The sequence below is a fragment of the Fomitiporia mediterranea genome, assembly GCF_000271605.1.
Source record: "Fomitiporia mediterranea MF3/22 unplaced genomic scaffold FOMMEscaffold_1, whole genome shotgun sequence".
NCBI lineage: Eukaryota > Fungi > Basidiomycota > Agaricomycetes > Hymenochaetales > Hymenochaetaceae > Fomitiporia > Fomitiporia mediterranea.
In genome coordinates, this window is record NW_006760386.1 from 346,154 (window position 1) to 364,827 (window position 18,674).

General features: G+C 45.2%; 5 protein-coding genes across 5 annotated transcripts; 2 read left to right on the forward strand and 3 right to left on the reverse strand.

The window, feature by feature from the left end:
- The first annotated feature begins 171 nt into the window (after nt 1-171).
- On the forward strand, nt 172-2,648 carry FOMMEDRAFT_15957 (DUF676-domain-containing protein). Its single transcript, XM_007261120.1, has 7 exons — nt 172-502; nt 578-681; nt 757-974; nt 1,053-1,110; nt 1,171-1,257; nt 1,325-1,490; nt 1,575-2,648. Exons 1-7 carry the CDS (start codon nt 248-250, stop codon nt 2,298-2,300), a joined length of 1,614 nt encoding a protein of 537 aa, XP_007261182.1. The 5' UTR covers nt 172-247; the 3' UTR covers nt 2,301-2,648.
- Nucleotides 2,649-2,812: 164 nt separating this feature from the next.
- Nucleotides 2,813-5,823, reverse strand: FOMMEDRAFT_149742 (uncharacterized protein; the record flags this gene model as incomplete). Its single annotated transcript, XM_007261121.1, has 10 exons — nt 2,813-2,879; nt 2,979-3,102; nt 3,180-3,525; nt 3,581-3,727; nt 3,786-3,805; nt 3,859-4,176; nt 4,238-4,830; nt 4,889-4,952; nt 5,008-5,426; nt 5,483-5,823. 10 exons carry the CDS (start codon nt 5,821-5,823, stop codon nt 2,813-2,815), a joined length of 2,439 nt encoding a protein of 812 aa, XP_007261183.1.
- A 1,733-nt stretch (nt 5,824-7,556) lies between these two features.
- FOMMEDRAFT_149744 (uncharacterized protein) lies at nt 7,557-10,714 on the reverse strand (the record flags this gene model as incomplete). Its single annotated transcript, XM_007261122.1, has 9 exons — nt 7,557-7,851; nt 7,911-8,034; nt 8,087-8,432; nt 8,490-8,636; nt 8,697-8,716; nt 8,767-9,018; nt 9,148-9,846; nt 9,902-10,326; nt 10,377-10,714. The coding sequence occupies 9 exons, from the start codon at nt 10,712-10,714 to the stop codon at nt 7,557-7,559; spliced, it is 2,646 nt and encodes an 881-aa protein (XP_007261184.1).
- Nucleotides 10,715-11,987: 1,273 nt separating this feature from the next.
- On the forward strand, nt 11,988-14,885 carry FOMMEDRAFT_15959 (uncharacterized protein). The gene is made up of 5 exons (XM_007261123.1): nt 11,988-12,109; nt 12,169-12,210; nt 12,263-13,470; nt 13,530-13,693; nt 13,750-14,885. Exons 1-5 carry the CDS (start codon nt 12,057-12,059, stop codon nt 14,605-14,607), a joined length of 2,325 nt encoding a protein of 774 aa, XP_007261185.1. The 5' UTR covers nt 11,988-12,056; the 3' UTR covers nt 14,608-14,885.
- Nucleotides 14,886-17,085: 2,200 nt separating this feature from the next.
- On the reverse strand, nt 17,086-17,462 carry FOMMEDRAFT_73942 (uncharacterized protein; the record flags this gene model as incomplete). The annotated part of the gene is made up of 2 exons (XM_007261124.1): nt 17,086-17,182; nt 17,266-17,462. Coding segments are annotated over 2 exons (294 nt in total), but the record flags the coding sequence as incomplete, so codon positions are not given.
- Between the last annotated feature and the right edge of the window lie 1,212 nt (nt 17,463-18,674).

Sequence of the window (18,674 nt, forward strand, 5' to 3'; positions counted from 1 at the left end):
TACCCTTTCTTCCCCTGTAGCAATAAAAATGTAATGCTAATTAGTAATGAGATTACATGATGCCGGTGATCTGCGCTGTCGTCACCATACTTTTTGGACGCTGACACTGCGGACGTGGTTTCCGTTAGCGTCAACACCTCTATCAGCCATGCTCTTTTCTTCTTACCACCACTAACTCTCCTTATTCACCTTCGAAACACTTTCATCTCCTGTAAAAATTCATTGAAACTTGCTACTACTGCTCAAGATGTCTGTGCGTAACGTCCACCTCCTCATCCTTGTTCACGGGATGTGGGGGAACCCAGCGCATTTGGCGGAGATGTGTCGTATCATTAAGGAGTCTAAGGGTCCTGACTCTCTCCACCATTCGAAAAATTCAACCTCGAAGGAAAGTGCCAATGACGGTGATGATGTGGAGCTGGACGTGTTGGTCGCGAAGACGAATAGGGACGAGTCGACGTATGATGGGATTGATTGGGGAGGGGAGAGGGTTGCTGATGAGGTGAGCAGGCTTTTTGATTTTCAAATATAATTGTTTTTGCCTCTTATTGATTGGATCTTTTGGTTATTTTGTTAGGTGCTGAAGAGAGTCGACGAGATTGAGAAAGGCGGCGGGAAGGTGGTGAAGTTCTCTATTGCGGGGTACAGCCTAGGCGGTCTTCTCTCTCGTTACGTCGTCGGGTACGTACGCATATACTCTGACCTTCATTTAGACTTTCGCATTTAGTCTAACTTCCCAATTCCTTCAAATTCTAGTATCCTCTACCAACGCAATTTCTTCACTCACATCAAGCCAGTCAACTTCGCCACTTTCGCAACCCCGCATATCGGGCTTGTTCGGGCTGCGTCGCTTTGGTCGACCATCACCTGGTTTTTGGGACCGAGGATGTTGAGTCGGACGGGAGAGCAGTTCTATGCGGTTGATAAGTGGGGTGTGAGTGGACGGGCTCTGTTGGAGGTTATGGCTGATCCTAGTGAGTGTTTCTCTTACTTTTGTTTTATTGTGACGTGTATGCGTGTAGAGAGGTATTGACAAGCTATCTTCTTTATAGAGGAGATATTCTACCAAGCTTTATGTCTGTTCGAGCATATACGTATTTACGGAAACGCGTATGTTTTGCTTCGACTGTATGCGCCAACGTTTTTACCAATATTTTTCTGGCTTGATAGCGTTAATGACTTGACCGTACCATATTCTACCGCGCTCATCGAACCCATAGATCCGTTTGTAGACCGTTCCAAGACAGGTATCAACGTGTGCGTACCCAACACAGATCCTGGTCCTACATTGCAGACGTACTAAATCATGGTTACTTATTCACAGAGAATTTGACCCGAAATACGAGCCGATAATGCTTTCGTACAGTACACCCGATACGCCCCCCGTCAAAGTCGTGCCAAAACCTCTGTCACCGGCGTGGTTCAAGAGTTTTAACCCGTCGCGATTCCTCCCTCCGCCGCTTCAGTCGCTTAAGTTCCCGCTTAATGTCGTGCGTAACTTCAATCTAACATTTTCACTTCAACCTCGTACATAATGCTAATTTAACTTTTATTTCGTGCGTGTATATGCGTAGCTCGCCTTGGTACTACTCCCGGTCCTCATTCCAGCCTTCCTCTCCATGATCCTCGTCCGTCTCTCTCTCCACACCCGTTCCTCACGCGCACGTATCCGACTTCTCGAAGGTAACGAAAACGCACTCGTGCACGCGGTCTCACGCTTTGAACGCGGGATCGAAGAAGCAGTGGTAGATGCTATCGAGGACGACCAGGGGTCAACTCTCACTCCACCGAGGAGGGAGAAGTCTTTTACGGATGTGAATGGTGAAGCGTTGGACGCTTCGTCTTCTTGGTTCACTCCTCCGCCTGCCAAGACACAAAAGACTGCGGATCACACCCGTACACCATCCAAACCAAAAGCGAAATTCGAACTCTCACTCTCCTCAGCTTCAACTTCCAGACCCGACTCCCCCCTCTCCTCTCCCACCTCCGCCTCCGCCCCACACTCCGAACTGCATTCCGAACTCCACTCCGAAGCAGCCTCCGAATCCGAAGAAGACAACGACGACACAGACTCCCTCGACACACTCTCCACACCGGACGCCCAACCCGTCCTAACCCCTCAACAACTCCAAATGATTCGCAAGTTGAACGCATTACCGAGAATGACGAAACATCGTGCGTATATTGATCCGTTGAGGAACTCACATGCGACGATTGTTGCGAGGGATGTGGTTGGGTATGCGTTTCATAAGAGGGGGTGGGGAGTTTTGAGGCATTGGGCGGATGCGTTTGAGGTGTGAAGTGTGAGATGTGACTCATGAGAGATGTGGATTTAATGCGTGGATTGCGTGTGTGCGTGCATACATACACGCTGTATACTCTGTGCTGGTTGGTGGGATGCCGTTATCAATGCGTTGCAACCAGCGTACTACTGCTGGTCTGGTGATATGCATATTGATACTTCCTGTCTTTACTCGCTTTCATTTCATTTCTATGGTTCGTTCGGTCACTGTCCACGATTCTAATCATTTACGTAGAGAAAATACTGTAGAAGATAATTATGGACTCCTTATTCTCGTCTCGACTAGTAAACTAGCTCTAATGAGTATACCATGTGTTAATTCGAGCTAATTACACTAATAGTATTACTGTGCTTCACTGTTGCAAAACTGTACTTGAAAGGAGACTGTGGCTTAATATGTGACTAATACTCGTGTTTAGTTACTGTAGATAGTCAATTATGCCAAATAATACCAAAAGAAACGTTAGGCTTGGGTTAGGACAAAGAGGGAAATTAAGGTGATTAGGCTCTTCAGTCCTCTGAAGTAGTATCCAACTTGATGTCACCGAATTCATCGGTCAACAGAACTGCATTACACCTAAAAAGAAGCGAGCGGTCAACAAAGCAATAAATATAGATTCAACTTGGTATTTAGGAAGAAAAACAAGATGAAGGAACGAAGGAATACCACACGCACTTATCGTTAATCTTCCCCGAAATTTGTGCGTCAGCGACTAGGTGTATTGCAACGCGCTGAACCTCATTCGCGACGGAACGAACGCCATAGTTGATTTCGTAAGCCGACGCCAACTTCTTCACAACTGAATAAAGAAAGAAAAGAAAGAGTCGTAAGTATGACCGTAATTAGGTAAGAAGGAATAAGTGTAAGGATACGCACCCTCATTAGACCAGCTCAGCTTGATTCCATGTTCTTCCTCTGCACGTCTCGCCCACACACCCAACTCGCGCTCCACAACAATCTCAATCTCTTCCTCACTAAGTGGCAGGAAAACAGCAATTTCATTTATCCGGCCAATGAACTCATCGCGTTTCAACGATTGCTTCAAGATTGGACGAATAGAACGCGTGAACTCCCGAATGACGTGTAGGTAGGACTCTGGCCTGTCTTCTGTCTCTGTGAGAGCGACAAGTTCACGTAGCTCTGAGGAACTTTCTTTTATCTCGTCCGATGCGATGTTGGACGTCATTATGAATATCGCATCTTTGCAACAGACGACACCATCCTGGATTAAAATTTTTTGTCAGTGGGTTCTAATGGAGGATTGGGAGTTAAATTACCTTTGAGTCTGTTATCCGACCGTCGTCGAAAACTTGGAGGAACATATTAAGCACATCTGGATGTGCTTTCTCAATCTCGTCGAGTAAGACAATGGCCTTCGGGTTCTTCTTCAATGGCTGCGTCAAGGCACCTCCATCACCGTATCCCTGGGAGAAAATGTCATTAGAAGATACCAGTTTATTGGTGGACAAGGCCGTGACTTACTACATAGCTCTTCGGGGCACCTGGTTTTTGCGTCAGTAGAAGAAAACCGATCGCACACGAGTGATACTCTTACCGATAAGATTGTACGCCGAATGGCGCTCCTGATATTCGCTCATGTCAATACGAACAAAAGCATGTTCCTTTTCAAGCTGTTTGACGCGGTCACCATTGTTCGTCGAAAGCCCGTTCTGGCCATGAATGAACAGAGCTAATTGTTTAGCTAGCTCCGTCTTTCCGACGCCAGAGCTTCCAAGAAAGAGCATCGTGAGTGGTCGATCGGGGTCGACCCACTTCCCTTCCCGTAATCGGACTGCGTTCGCCACAGTTCGTATTGGACCTCGCTGACCCACAAGCGTCTCTTCCAATACCTTTTCGAGGGAAAGGAACGATTCTACAATAAGAAATTTATGAGTTAAACAAATCGTGGAAAGGAAGAGTATTTAGCTACTTACGGGCGGGAGGCTTTGGAGGTGGTACGTCGACGCACTCCTCGCGTTTGACTTCAAGCAAAGGCTCCTTGGTGTTGGCGTGGCATTCTCCCCAGTCAGACCAAGCATTCATGCCGATACGCTCGGCCTCCTTCCACGCGTTTACGTCACCATGGCATACACTCTCCTCAACAGCCATCTTCCTCTTTTCCTCTTCCGCGACGCAGAGGCATGAGAAAACGTTCTTTATATGATCGTAATTCTCACTCTTCGGATAGAACAGATCCTCCGGTTTCCGGCCTCGGTAGTCCTTGATGTTCCAATCGGCGCCGGCCTTGATTAGCAGAGTAATGATGTCTAAGTCCTCTATGAGACAGGCATAATGCAGAGCGGTCGCATCTTTCACATGTTTGTGTGGAACGCCTGGAGGTGCGAATGACGAGAGGGAGGCTTCACACGACCAGATCGAACGGTTATCATATTCGTTGATTAAAGACGGGCATATTGATAAAAGGTGCTCCGCGAAATAACGACGCCCCCGAACAACAGCAAGGTGCAAAAGAGAGTAATCGTAATACGTAAACTTCGAAGCGAGTTGTGGCCGTCGATGTAAAGCCCTAGCGTAAATGTATTTCACTGTTCGAACTGCCGACTAATTTCAACTGGGATGCTTACTGCTTAAACAAGTCGTACTTATCCTGTCGTATCAAGTCCGCTACATCATCGATATTTGCGTACTCTAAAAATAGACTGTCAGAAAAGCAATATGCATATAACCGACTCGGTCCACATACCGTTGTAGAACTCGTGTCGATCACGCCAATTATTGTATAGGTAACTGAATGCAGTTGCAATGTCTAAGTCTCGCTGCATATCGAAATAATCGATAGGCTCCCGCTGCCATTCATCCCGTGCATTCAGTAATGCTCCATGATGGGTAAGCAAATTGATGATATCGGCATTGCCAATCATGCATGCATAGTGAAGCGGTCTCGCCCCCGTTGTACCATCAACGTGTAAACCAAGCTCTCTCTCCAGGTCGGGAAAGAGCACAGAAGTGGTGCCTACTTCATACACAGCATTGACGTCTGTGTTTGGACATGAAAGAATCAGCCTGATCAGATCAATGTCACCTGACAGGACAGCCGCGTGTAGTGGGAACCAACCACCCCTATGCCGTTTGCTCACGAGGCAGGGAACAGCTTTCAACATACTGTGAAGGAATTGGTTAAAGTCGTAAGACTGTTAGTTAATCGAATGCATTCTTACCACGAAACAGCCTCGCAGTCACGACGTACGATTGCCCTGCATAATTGTTGAACAGCACTGTCCAGAGAGCAATCATATACGCCGAAGGTAGAAGTCGTGTCTTCAGAGTCCGTTTCAGAAGCTGGACCTCTGCTTGGTATTCCACCGAGACAACGACGGCGTTCCAGGCGCGACGCCCGGAGTTGAGTGTATAGACTTTCAAGCGAGGTAATACCCCGAACTAGCGCCAACAAGAACGAGACTAGCTCCTTTACAATGGCAATAAGCAAAAATACTTGGCTTGCTGCACCAGAATTAGGCCTGAGGCGAATGTGCTCGGTAGTAGAGGTTTTGTGATCCATGGTGAGCCTTGTTTAGGTCCAGGTAACCAAGTATGTTGTGCCTGCTTTATATGACGTGTGTCCAGCATCCGTGCTGCAACAGCGATGTTTTGGGCTGTAAACAGCATGAATAATGCACCAAATGGCTTCACTGCAGGTGACAAAGCTCACTTACATTGGCAATGTATTGCCGCGGATCGAACGCGTTGCACGCTTGTGAAAGCTAATTTCTAAATGTTCCGTGGAACAAGGGGAACAAGCGGTTTGGCGCCCAATCCTGTCTCCGAGTGGTCACGCGCGGCAATTGGTGGTCAGTGACCTTCGCAGTTTGTGTGCCAAAGGTAGTGGAAAATGATGTTATCGTTACTTTTAATAACCGCGCCACAGACGCGCAGCGACGATAAGGGCGTAAATGTAAGACATCGGCAGGCTTTCTACGTAATAAACGCGGTGAATTCCGTTATAGAAGTATTTGGTACGAAATAAATTGGCCCACGCGCAATTCAATTCCACTGCAACTCGGGCGTCTATCAACTGTTATCGATCTTCCTGTGTCTCTGTGTCGGCGAAACTGCAACAGCCTCGACATGCCGGTTTCTCGAAGCCATCATCTTCGATATTAAACCAATAAGTGGGCAGGATCACATCTATTTAATAAAAGACCCGGGAATGAAATCTCGTACCATTTCACGAAGAAGTCCCATCCCACCAAGCACTCCACACAACCAAAAGTTTCTGTCACTTTCGCCGCTGTTTACCAAACAAATACCATGATAGGATAGGTCTGGAAAAAGGATTTCTGGCCCACTTTATGGTTGAAGCGACTGACGGTCAAAGTGGCACGGAAAGCAGGCAGTCAAATGGAAGGACGTCAGAAAGTACTGGCCAACTATGGCGACTTGCAAGCCGGGAAAGTCAAACGCCCAGAAATTGGAAGACTGTCTTCCACCGATTTCAATCCCGTTCCTGCACGTGCAGACAATGACTTCCCATGCCTCACCAAGCAGGAGGACGCATGACCTATTTACAACCTCCATCCAGATTCCACTTCATGCCTTCCGCTTGCATTTCTTTGTCTTCGCAATGGCAGCCGCATCAACAACGTGCACATTTTGGACTATTCGAAACCATCGATTCGTTAGGCAGATCGCTGTTAGCAAGTTCTCCAAGCTGTTCGTCGAAAATACAAAATGGTCGAACGAGAGGGCTCATCAAATCATGTGCGACTCCGGATTTTTGGAAACTTCCCACACTCCGTAAGACGTAAAGGACCAGTTTTAATAATAAATTAATATCAAATATTATTTCTACATAGCTGTACATGAAACAAAACACAATTTCTGTTCTTATTCCCGTATACCAATTAATCTATCTTCAACAAGAATGCAGTTTACTAATTTTGAGCTTATTGCATGAATCACACTTTTTCAGACAATAAGTATAGATGGAACACAGATCTGTAATGGCAGTGCATTTTGAGATGCAGATACGTTAGTTGGTTGTGTTCTGGAATTTTGGAACTTGACTGGCAACAGTGAATTTGGGAACCTTATGTTATTTGGGTTGTTTCTGCTCACTAATCTCATCACAGTGAGAATATCTCTCTGCCAACTTGAGCTATTTTTTATTTTATTTTAAAATTTGCACTTCTTCCACCCTAACACAAACTATGGGTGCAACTAAGCAATCATATAGCTGGCACAAATTACTATAAATCCAAGGAATAACAGACACGATGATCACAGCAATGAAGATTAGGTAGTTCCGTCCACCGGGCCATCCTTTGGGTCGTTCTTTGGGCCATCCTTTGGGCTGTCCTCTGGACCTGCCTTAGGGCCGTCCTCTGTGCCGTCCTCTGTGCCATTTGGGCCATCCTCTGGAGTTTCCTTTGGGCCGTCCTCTGCATCCTCTGGGCCATCCTCTGGGCCATCCTCTGCATCCTCTGGGCCATCCTTTGGGCCATCCTCTAGACCATCCTTTGGGGCGTCCTCTGGGTCGATATCCAACTTGATATCACCAAGCTCATCGGTAGACAGGCGTGCCTTGTAGCTGAAAGAAAGGAAGCGATTTAGAAAATTTAGAAGGAAACAAAGATCAAACACGCTTACCCAGCAGAAATCCGACCCGAAATCTGCGCATCAGCAACAAGGTGAATAGCAATGCGTTGCACCTCGTGTGTAACAGAACGAACACCATAGTTTATATCATACGCAGTTGCCAACTTTTGCACAACTGTCCTTTGGTAAGAAGGGAAGTCGAGAGAAGAAAAGGAAAAGACACCCACCCTCTTCAGACCAACTCAACGTGATACTATGCTTCTCTTCTGCGCGCTTTGTCCATATACCAAGTTCACGTTCCACGACGGTCCCGATTTCCTCCTCACTGAGTGGAAGGAAGACAGCAATCTCGTTAATCCGTCCAATGAATTCGTCTCGCTTCAATGCACACTTGAGTTGCGGATGTATAGAGCGCGTGAATCCTCGAATAGCGTTTAAGTACAACTCTGGCCGTCCCTCAGTCTCTGCATGAGCTACAAGCCTGCGTAGCTCCGGAGACCTCTCTTTAATCTTGTCCGATGCGATGTTCGATGTCATAATGAAAATGGCGTCCTTGCAGTAGATCACGCCATCCTAGGGATGGATAGATACATTAAGCATTCCTCTGAGGATACTCGAAAAACTGCTAACCTTAGAGTCCGTTATCCGACCGTCATCAAATACTCGGAGGAACAAAGTAAGCACGTCTGGATGTGCTTTCTCAATCTCGTCTAGCAGGACAATCGCCTTCGGGTTTTTCTTCAACGGGTTTGTCAAAGCTCCACCATCACCATAACCCTAGAAAAACATTACAGATGTTTAATTTGGACATACGCGATGAAATTTGATGTAACGAACCACATAACTCTTTGGAGAACCTAGTACACGCATCAACAACAGCCATAGCCAATAAAAACGTCGAACTCACCAATAAGGTTGTATGCGGTATGACTTGACTGATATTCGCTCATATCGATCCGCACGAACGCCTTCTCCTTCTCAAGTTCTTTAATGCGTTCGCCTTTATTCGTCGCAAGCCCATTCTCTCCATGAACAAATAGTGCTAGCTGCTTCGCTAGTTCTGTCTTGCCAACGCCGGAACTACCAAGAAAGAGCATTGTAAGTGGACGGTCGGGATCCAGCCACTCCGCTTTGCGTAATCGGACTGCATGGGCTACTGCTTGAATTGGACCGCGTTGCCCCACGAGCTATTCCTCCAGGCGCTTTTCTAAATCGAGAAAAGACTCTAAAGTCTGAATGAGTCTATGCCCTACATGCTGAAATATAAGGAAAGAATAGAACGACTCACGAATTGGGACCCTAGGGGGTGAGTCGTCATCATCTTTATCACGTTGAGACTCTGAAGAGTCATCATCGGACTCGCAAGACTCAGACGAGCTTTCCGAATCGATGTGTTCCGGGTCGTCGCGTACATCACCATTTTCGGGCTGCGACTTCTCCGGCTTGCTCCTTTCCTCTTGAGCCGCACAGAGATCAGAGAAAAACCGCTTCACATGTTGATGGTCTGTACGTTTCGGATACAGCAGCTCCTCAGGCTTTCTGCCTTTACCGTCTTTAATGTTCCAGTCTGCACCGGCATTAATGAGTAGAGTGATGATGTCTAGATCTCCTGTGAGGCAGGCGTAGTGCAAAGCAGTTGCATCTTTCACGTATTTATGAGGAAAGATGGGAGGCGCAAATGACGAGAGGGAGTTATCAGAAGTATAGCTCGAACGATCGTCAATCCTGTTGATCAAGTCGGGACAGGTGGTCAACAACAGCTCAACAAAGGAACGGCGTTGATGAATGACCGCAAGGTGCAAAAGTGTGAAGTCGTAATATGTAAACCTTGAAGCTTCTTCAGGAAATTCAGACAAAGCCCTAGCAGCGCACACCTTGTCAATACCTAGAATATCGAGTATATCAACTAGGAACGGTACTGACTGCTGGAACAGAACAAAGTTGTTCTGACATATCAAATCTGCAAATTTATCGATATTTGCGCTCTCTAGGGCAAGTTAACATTACGTTTATCATATTCCGAAAAGATTCAAATAACGCACTTTTATAAAAGTCTTCTCGAGCCTGCCGCTCTGCGCATAATTCACGGAACTTGATCGCGACCTCCAAGTCATGTTCTAAATTGAAATACTCGATAGGTTCCTGCTTTTTCCCGTCCAGAGAATCGGGCAATGCCCCGTGCCGCATAAGGACATCAATGATATCTGCGTTTCCTATCATGCATGCATAGTGCAGCGGCGACGCCCCACTCGTACCATCAGCGCATATTCCGAGCTCGCTTTCAAGGTCTAGGAGCGCGGAATTGGTTTCTGATTCCCCTGGCTCATACACGGCTGTCACATCCGTATTTGGGTTTGAAAGAATTAGCTTAACAAGCTCGACATCACCCGTCAAGACTGCAGCGTGCAACGGGAACCACCCGCCTTCGTGTTGCCGATTAACGAGGGACGGTGCTACCTCCAATATGCTAAGAGTACTTTAGTCTCCAGATCAGTGGCTAGTCCGAAGCACTCTCACCGGAAAACAGATTTGTGATCACGTCGTACAAGTGCCTTAAACAGTTGCTGGATAGCACTTTCCAAGGGTCGTTCCTTGGTCCCCAGAGTGGAAGTATCCTGAGAATCCGTCGCAGAGTCTGGAGATTTGCCTCGAATTTTTTCGAAAGAGTCACTACCCTGCAAGAGTGACAAATGAAGCCGGGCGTGCAGGTCTTCAGGTGAGGCGGTGCCCTGAAGAGCTGGCAGAAGGCGTAAGACCAGCTCTTTGACAACTTCATTTAACTGCGCAACTTGGGTTGCTGCATCGGAATAGGACTTAAGAGAGATTTGCTCTGCGGGAGGAAGTGCACAATCCATGGTGGATGTGGTGAGGAAACCAGGCAGCCGATTATGCGACGTTTGCCTTTATAAGATATATGGGTATTATACGGCTGTGCAGAAATGGCGATGTTCTATCTTGTTGATCATATGAAATTATGCCGAACCACTCTAGTCAAGAGCGATAAACAACGCACGCCAATGCCACATTTCCATGAAGGCGTTGAGGACTCATGGCGAATCAGCAGCTAGACTTTCGTGTGGTCAATTCCCTTACTGTACCAGGTTGCTACTCAATGCTAACAAAGAATCAGCTATCTTTGCGTTTTTGGATAATGGCACCGGAAAATAATGACTTACTTCTGATGCGCATGTCGCAGACGCTCGGCGATGAAACGGGCTTAGAAGCAGATCTATGAAATCGTGAAATCGTGTTCAAGGAACCGAATGTGGGTGGTTGACTCGTAAAGTATTCGTTATGCTGTCCATGCATAGCTAATCCCGAAGGGACTGGCGTTTATCACGTAGTATCAGCCTCTAATTATGCCTTTCTTAAACCTCGTGCATCAATCACAGCCACGTTGTATTACTCTTAGAAGCAATCGTTTTTAGTGCCAGGACCGAATATCAACACGATGGAGTACTAAGCGCCCAGCTGATGCAAATCTAATCAAAAGAGTGTGCGCAGTTTGATGAATAGTGCATCAACCAGTCCGCATGCCAGTCCACGACTTTCAATTCCCAGAGAACTAGAACGGCCTTTCCACAGCCAGTTACTAGTACTATTTTCGTTTTATGAATCAAGGCAATGCCATCGTAAACGACTTCCGGGAGGAACGTGTCTGTGATCTTCTGTGAGATAGCGTGGACAAGTGGCTAGCGGGAAGTGATATTCACAGTTAGTCCTGCATTGCCCCCTGCACAGACATAGGCAAAAAAACCAGCCCCGAGGAACGACCACCCCTGGACAATTCAGTCTCTTTCCCTTCATAGATTGGCAACGTTCTTAAGAAGTGATAGGACTTGCAGCGAATGAGCATGCACGATAGAATCCACTATCAGTGGGAAGCTATTTGTCAGAATTGCGGGCAGTACTGCAGTAGACCCGAGAAGCTTTAGTCAAAAATGACAATGACTGAGTGAGGGAGTGCCTGAAAGTCGTAGCACGTGTCAAAGAGATAACGTGACACCACGTGAATGTGACAACCGCGACAACAATGAAGCGTGACGTCGCGCTTTGAAAGTCCGACACGACATAATTTCAATGCACAGCCACGAGTCGCTGGTGAATCTCCGTCGTGTCCTGGGTCCTTGGTTGCTCACCTTCACCTCACCTCGTCCAGCGTGTGGCAACGCGCAATTGTCCACTTAGCTGCTCGCCATGACTTGTCCACATTGTGGTGCACGTACTAAGCCGATTGACATCCCAGACTCGTACGTCCCTTTACCAAAAGATTTCATGCGCTGTTCTGATTTTCGCATATTTCTCTAAGCAGCGAGAAAGCTGAAGGTGATGCTAAAAGGCCGTGTATCTCGTAAGCTATTTTCCGGTGTAGACACTCTATCGATGGCTAATCTTCTCCACAGTGAATCGGAGAAGAACTTGTATCATCAAGGTCATGGCTTTGCCATAAATCTCGAGGATCTCCGGAAAATCTTCCCCCACGACGTTTTTGAGCAAGCAACGGAAGTAGCCCGACGTAGACGCCCAAGGTCTGCGAAAGAAGTTAAAGAAAGCAACCGCGAGATTGAGGCGTGTATCGACCTGCCGTTACGGAGAGTTTTGATGAATATCAGCGAATACAATAAATATTCCTCGCGAGGCCCAGGGTGCAGAGTCGCGGAATTGTTCAATCACGTTGGTCGCACAATGTGCCAGGGGTATGCCCCTTTGGGAACATCACCACGACGAGGATTCAGCTGTCGCTTCGGATTCGGGTCGACAGGCAAGGGGATGTCCGACCTCGATCGTAGGCAAAAGCCGGACTTAGTCTTGGTCGATCAGGACCTTGTGGACAGTGAGGATGTAACCTGGAGAAATGTACATTGTCCAATTGTAGTCGTCGATGGTATCTCTGGCCTGCAGTCAGGCACAGATCGGCTCCTTGGCTTCGCCCATCACATTTTTAACAGCCAACCCCGAAACTTCGTCCTGGGCGTTGTGTTCCTTGGCACGCACTTCACACTAAATTATTTCGATCGTTCTGGTCATTATTCTAGCATACGATATCGTCTTAGGGAAGGAAATGCCATTGACTGGCTCCTTGCCGGCTTTTTCTTTGCGGACGAATGGCAACTTGGTCATGATAATTCCTTGGTACGGAAAGATGGTGAATTGTATGTTCGTGTGAACGAGGAAGAGTACCTCGTCAAGGAAGAACTGGATCACCATACCCAAGTGTGGAACATGTTCGGCGAGAAGTCTATTATTCGTGTTGTCGAGCGTGATGGCAAGACGTACATCAACAAGGACGTTTGGCTCGATAAGTGGTCCAATCGTGATTATCAAAAACATCGTAACGAAGCTCAGATGATGGAACGGATTTGTGGCCTAGAAAACGTCGCTCAACTCGTCAACTACTGCACCGTAAAGTATCCTGCTCCTAACGGCAATCCCGTCTCTTCACGGAGATGCAGGGGATGGCTTGATGATATAGGGATACCATGGGGATTAATAGACGCAGCACATCCCGAACTAATCCATCATCAGTTGATTATATCTCCCTACGGAGACAACATAAGTACCTTCACGTCCTTGGAAGAGCTTGTTTCTGTCTTTCGTGACATTACTCGAGGTGAGTAGGCATTGTATCCGGTTGACATATACCAATCCTGTCTAATGTGTTTCAAATAGCCATCAAAGAATTAGCAGGGAAGGGTATGTACCACAGGGATGTCAGTTATGGAAACATTGTCCTTGCGCAGAAGCCGGATCAGCCAAGTGAATTACGCACGGGTTATCTCATCGACTTCGGGCAGTGTGTAGTTAACCAGCCTGACCATGGAAGTGATCCCGCTGTACGTGTCCTTGCATACTATTTTCGTCTACGATAGTCATTAACTATGCTAACTAGGGAACTGCAATCTTCATGGCGTTGGACGTCCTTTTTGCGAGCAGTATGGGTATCAAGATCGAGCACCAAGCGATGTATGACCTAGAGTCACTGCTCTATCTTTTATGCTGGCATTGTACAGCATCCCTTGGCCCGAAGACGCCTTACAAATCCAGTATGAAGGGAACTATATTGGACAGATGGAGAGTGGATGGTTCTTCGGGGTCGGAAAGATGCAGCAGGTTATTCCGCGTTAAGTATACGGATATCATCGACGACGAAGCCTTCGAAACGAACGTACTTGCCAACTTCCAGCCGTACTTCCACGACTTAATACCGTGCGTCAGGGAGTTACGCAAACTCTTGTGCCATCCAGTGTATCGTTATTCTCCGAAAGACATCATACCTCCTCATAACTTCGATGAGATCCTGAACGAGGAACGTCATGCCATTTCAAAGTCTGTGCTCACGGAGCACCATTATAGCTTCGATCCTGATTGGGCTTGTTACGTTGGGGCGGAGATAGACTATGTGGTAGACCCGGCCCTGAAGATTTTTGAAGACACCTTAGCTATGATTCGGCGAAAAGCAAGAAGAACTGATGACCGTGATGGAGAGACGAAGGAGGGCGTAGTGAAAGGTGTCGACGAGGATGGTAGAAGTGCCTTTCCGTTGTCCAATCCCACCGAAGCCGAAAGAAACAAGGAGGGTGCAAGGTCTGGAGTGCAGCAATATGCAGAACAGCGAGCGAAAAGAAAGCGTGACTCCGACCAAAGCTCAGTCGACTCTGGATATGTTTCGGGGTCACGAATATCCGCTGTGGAGACGAAACGGCGGAAAATACGCGTAAATTCAGCGAGGCTGGACGGAGGAGTTTGAGACCTTGCATGATGGGCGTTATACCTTGCCTAAGGTGCTGGGCAACCAAGTCGACCGACACTCATTGTAGATTTCCAGCCAGTGACAGAAGCCGGAGTTCGTATCTCGCTGTCATTATTTTTTCTTCTCTGCAATTCAACAACCACAGCTGATCCCTTGCATGGATTTCTATTATACAGTCATTAACTGTTCCTTTGAACACCAACTTTAAATTTGATTGTATTTTACTCTACACAAAAAATTAGGAAAAATTAAGCTGTAATTAGGAATTAAATGGCAATAAGAGCATGCCTGAATTTTTTCAGGCCATTAGGATTTGTAGAAAAATTAAAATGAATGTAGTAAAAATGAGAGGATTTGTCACAAAAACTGCTCCTTTGAACACCCTGTGACACAGTGTCACGCTGGCACACATTCATCCTCCTCACCCCTATGCTCTCAACTTGTGCTCCTATGTTCACTCTCAGCATGCTCCTCTTGCTTTATTTTGTATGCACAATTGTTCTATGACTTTATCCACAGCTCTAGGTGCACTTCCAGCCTTGTTCATCACACCTACACAGGTCTGGGTTGCATTTACCTCATCCAGACACTACTTCTTCATATGTAGTACTGTTCATGCCCCTCTCTCATAGTAGACACTCCTGGACTTGTTTCTTTGTTGGTCTAGATAGTCTAGGGCTCTAGTAAGCCTTTAGAAGCCCCTCTTCCTTCCACATGGTGCATTTATCTTGCTATTTGGCAAGGTCTTTGTCATAGTGTGTCTTGATTTGTTTCCATTTGCTTTCAATTGTATCATTGACATCCTTCTTCCTTTTAGCCTCCTCCTTTCATACATGGGCCTCCTTCTCCTCTCTATCCTTCAACTCCTTCCTCTGTCTGAGCTTTTCCCTGGTCTCATCTGAGGTCATGATCTTTAGCATTCCATCATTAAAAACTCATGAGTTCTCTGTTGTTTTTCCTTTCTCCTTCTTGTATAGGGCATTCTGGAGCCTAGCATTAAGAAGAGAGGCTAGAACAAGCTGTGCTTGAGCCCCTTCTGTAATACTATGACTGATTTTGATGTGCTAACATGCCTGAGTAATGTTCTTAGTGAGTTCCTTGACTTCTGCTCCAAGTTCTTGTCCTGCTAACTGATCCAAGCACAGGTCCATAAGCTTCCAGTCTGGATCTTCAAGATGTGAAGGAACCTTCTCTAGTACAAGTGGTGGAAGTGTTTCTGAAGAGGTAAGTTGTTCTTTCTTTACTAGAAAACTTTCAGACACTAACATTACTAGTAATGAGTACATTAAGCACATTTGTTTTGTTAGTGTGTACAGGGATGGATCAATCACTAGATTAATGATGGGAACCTGTAGCAATGTAATAATACTACTACTATAAGAGCTGGCATCTGGATAGGTCTGTAGTGGTGGTGTAATAATACTACTACTATAAGAACTAGTGTCTCAACAGTCTTGAATGTGAGATGACAATACAGAAGGTGTAGTTACTAGCAGGTGTGTTGATACATCAACATCAAAGCTTATTGGAGGCTGATGGTGAAATACAGCCATAATACAATGGACTAGAGTAGACAGTAGTAAGGGAAAGGAGGAGGATATAGAACCAACTTTGCTCAGTTGTAACTGTTCTGGAGAAATGACATCCTAGTTGAATGAATGTATTCCTGTAACACAGAAGGCAGATTGAATAGTATGCTAGTCAAAGGCAAGTAGAAATGCTCTTCCAAACAGTCCTAAAAAGTCTTACTTTCCTACACATTGTAATACATGTGTTTCAAATTTGTTAATAAGATTTCTCCAAATCTGTTTCATCTTAGCAAAGCACACTACATCCAAGCCCTATAATGTATGCATGTAATAAGGTGGGTATGTAAGAATACAGACATTACTTGTAGCAGCCACATTAAGAAGATTAAGAGAGTAATGAGAGTTATAACTATCAAGAATGAGAACTCAAGTATGTCCATTTGCCTGCTCTCTTATACTTGGCTCAAACTGATTCTTGTTAGGACACAAACATTTATCAGTATATATAGTGTGGACCAGGTGTTAAGCCAAGCTTGACATTGTACCCTTTTGGTGAAGAGGTTCTATGTATAGTCTACTATATATAGTAATCCCTCACATAATGTCAAGCTTAGAGCAGTCAGGGGTTCAATCCTGATGTAGGGTTGTCTGTGAGTAAAAGTATTAGGCTGAGAATAAGCTTCCTAAAAGGGGGGGAGTGAATTTCTCAGTTACTTGGAATACTAGGGCCAGAACTCTATATTAGGATATCTCTCCCTACCTCTAAAGGCTGTCAAGGTTAAGCTAGAAATAGTAACCCTTGGGGTCAAACTCTATATACTGGTCATGTGAGGACACATGACTCTAGAGAGGAGAGTAATGTTAGGACACAAACATTTATCAGTATATATAGTGTGGACCAGGTGTCAAGCCAAGCTTGACATTACACCCTTTTAGTAAAGAGGTTCTATGTATGGTCTACTATATATGGTAATCCCTCACAATTCTGGAACCAGTCTAGAGCAATTTCACTGTCAGTCCAGCCATTAGGAGAGCAAGTAAACCTATCAGGCAAGTTAGTCTCTTTCTTTTAGAAAGTATGTTTACTTACCTAGTGTTTACAACATTATTTTCTGTCCATTTAGACCAGATATTCTGACCTTTGAAGATGATAACTGGCTTCAGGTAAGTGCCATTAGCACAGATTGTAACAATAGCAGTTACAGTCTCTCTATTTGCCCCTCCTTGCTTGTGCTGAATCCTTTTCCCTCTAGCTCCAATAACACACCTCATACTATTATTGGCTGGAGGAAACCCAGACTCATCCATCCCAAATATGTTCTCAGGTAAGACTCCTTTCTTTATAATTTTGTCCTCTACAATGTCAAACCACTTATGAACAGTTGTAGGGTTCAATCTGTTTGCTTGTTGAATATCCAGAGGAGAACTCTAGTAAGTCTTCAATTCATTATAGTGACACTTGAGGAATTGCTGAACAAATGTAGGTCCACACTCCAAGTACCCAGGTCCATTTTGTACCTCAAGCAAACAGTTTGCTGTATGTTGAACATCATTGCAAGTGAAGGGGCAGCCTTGGTCAGAAGAAATCTGTATTAGTTGAGTAAGTGCTGTTTCATCCTCCTCACTTAGCTTTGTCTTTGAAGTATTAAACTCCAAAATAGACTTTTTTCCAGCCACCCTATTTCTTAATGTACCCATCATCACTCCTTCAAACATGTCAGCGATTTTTCGGAGCCCTCAATGCTTGTCCAGTAGCTGTTCTAGCTTGGCCTGATACATTTCCATAGCAGCAACAATATTTTTTTCTTTTTTTCTTTTCCTTCTCTTCTTTGTAGCAATTTAGATTCAGCAGACTTTGTCATAGATGTAGAGTTGTTAGAGAATGAGGAAACAAGAGGAAAAAAAGTGTATTTAGCATAACAGACTATAGCTTTACCGATGTGTCATTAACCTAGTGTTTTGAGTAATGAGGTCATTCATGCTGATCATTTTTCAGCTGTCACGCTTTTAGAGTAGTCTCAACAAATTGTTCAATATTAATTTAAATACACACTCAATATCCATAATAAAAGATACAAATTGTAACTATGATACAGAAGAATACAAATATGTAGTTTTAAATTTGAATTATTGAGCAGAAGCATCTCAAAAAAAAGTTGTTTACAGTCATATAATTTGAATTCACTCATTTTTACTGGTTTTGATTTTCTGTACAAATAAATACTGAATATTTTTGCTTCAAAATTCATATACTTAAAGTAAAAGTATAGCTCTAAGTAATTCTATTTTTTTGAGATTTTACAGTAAGTTGTTGTAGAGTTAAGGGGGGGTGTTCAAAGGAACGGTAGTGTTCAAAGGAACGGTTAATGACTGTATTGTACCATCCCTTCCGCTTCTTCGTCTTCGCTAACTTTATACCATTGTTATTGGTGCTGAAACGGATTCGTACGCCATGTTCTTCACTTCATGATCGATTACAACTTGTATGTAGCAGAAATAAAGCAAAGGAATTAACATTGCTTAGAATAAAATGAC

Bases quoted from the DNA above. Each gene is read 5' to 3' on its own strand.
- FOMMEDRAFT_15957 (XM_007261120.1), top strand. From the start codon at position 248: ATGTCTGTGCGTAACGTCCACCTCCTCATCCTTGTTCACGGGATGTGG. The intron at 975-1,052 runs GTGAGTGTTTCT...TCTTCTTTATAG, and splicing joins GGAGGTTATGGCTGATCCTA to AGGAGATATTCTACCAAGCT. The intron at 1,491-1,574 runs GTGCGTAACTTC...GTATATGCGTAG, and splicing joins TTAAGTTCCCGCTTAATGTC to CTCGCCTTGGTACTACTCCC.
- FOMMEDRAFT_15959 (XM_007261123.1), top strand. From the start codon at position 12,057: ATGACTTGTCCACATTGTGGTGCACGTACTAAGCCGATTGACATCCCA. The intron at 12,110-12,168 runs GTACGTCCCTTT...TATTTCTCTAAG, and splicing joins CCGATTGACATCCCAGACTC to CAGCGAGAAAGCTGAAGGTG. The intron at 13,694-13,749 runs GTACGTGTCCTT...TATGCTAACTAG, and splicing joins ACCATGGAAGTGATCCCGCT to GGAACTGCAATCTTCATGGC.